At 33.3% G+C, this 911-nt stretch overlaps 1 protein-coding gene across 1 annotated transcript in view; it reads left to right on the forward strand.

The window, feature by feature from the left end:
• LOC119594912 (protein O-linked-mannose beta-1,2-N-acetylglucosaminyltransferase 1-like) overlaps nt 1-911 on the forward strand; it is a 19,154-nt gene that overhangs the window by 5,994 nt on the left and 12,249 nt on the right. The window contains exon 2 of the mRNA XM_037943984.1: nt 658-711. Coding sequence (XP_037799912.1) covers nt 681-711 — 31 coding nt within the window. The 5' untranslated portion in view covers nt 658-680. The remainder of the gene's footprint in view (nt 1-657; nt 712-911) is intronic.

Here is a 911-nt window from a genome sequence, read left to right on the forward strand (position 1 = left end):
GAAATGTGTGTGTACATTTGCATGTTTGAATTTGCAAGTGTTTGTATTTATATTCATAGGTATGACTGTGTTTTTACTTGTTTATTTTATTTTTGCGTATTTAAGTATGTGTTTCTATGCATGTGAATGTACTTATTTGTTTTTGCGCTAACGTATTTTTATGGTTATGTTTACTGTTCGTGCACGGGCTATATAGAAGTGCTAATATGTATACAGTTTGCATGTGCATGTCCATTTGTACATATGCTAGTTTACATGTTAATTTTAGTCCCGTAACCCCTCTTCCGGAATACTCCATGATTCTCGTTTTTCATGACAGGGATCATGCATGTAAAATGTGCTCTGGGGGATTATGGCAATGCAAGTACCCCCGTATTGCTGCATATGCATTTGGTATTATGATTAATTCTTTTTGATGAAAGCATGTTTGGGCTAAATGCATATAATGAAGCTGATTTGCCTAACGCTGGGAAAACATTCATGAATCCATATGATCATATCAAAATAATCCAGGGAAAAATACATGGCAAATATCACGCGAGTTTAGCCATATTATATATTCTATTGATATGGATTCTAACTCTAATCAGAGTGTGATTTATAGCGATGATCCTTTTTTTGGTACCATTTTTTAAATATTTTTCTTCCGCCTTCCAGGATACGACTCCGGATTACGTCCAATGCCTCTATCTGTAGTCTCCGCTCAACAAAGTAAGCATTTATTTTATTTTGTCTGTTTCTTTTATTTCTTATAGTTTGAATCATCTATACATTTAGTTATAAAGCGAATACACTAATGATACAATCTCCGATGACCGTTAACGATTGCTGAAGTATTGTACTTGTTTATCAAAATATCGAATCATCCTACTATGATATTTTACTCCTCAATTATCATTAACAAAACCAAT

The sequence above is a fragment of the Penaeus monodon genome, chromosome 34 (genome assembly GCF_015228065.2).
Source record: "Penaeus monodon isolate SGIC_2016 chromosome 34, NSTDA_Pmon_1, whole genome shotgun sequence".
NCBI classification, from domain to species: Eukaryota; Metazoa; Arthropoda; class Malacostraca; order Decapoda; family Penaeidae; genus Penaeus; species Penaeus monodon.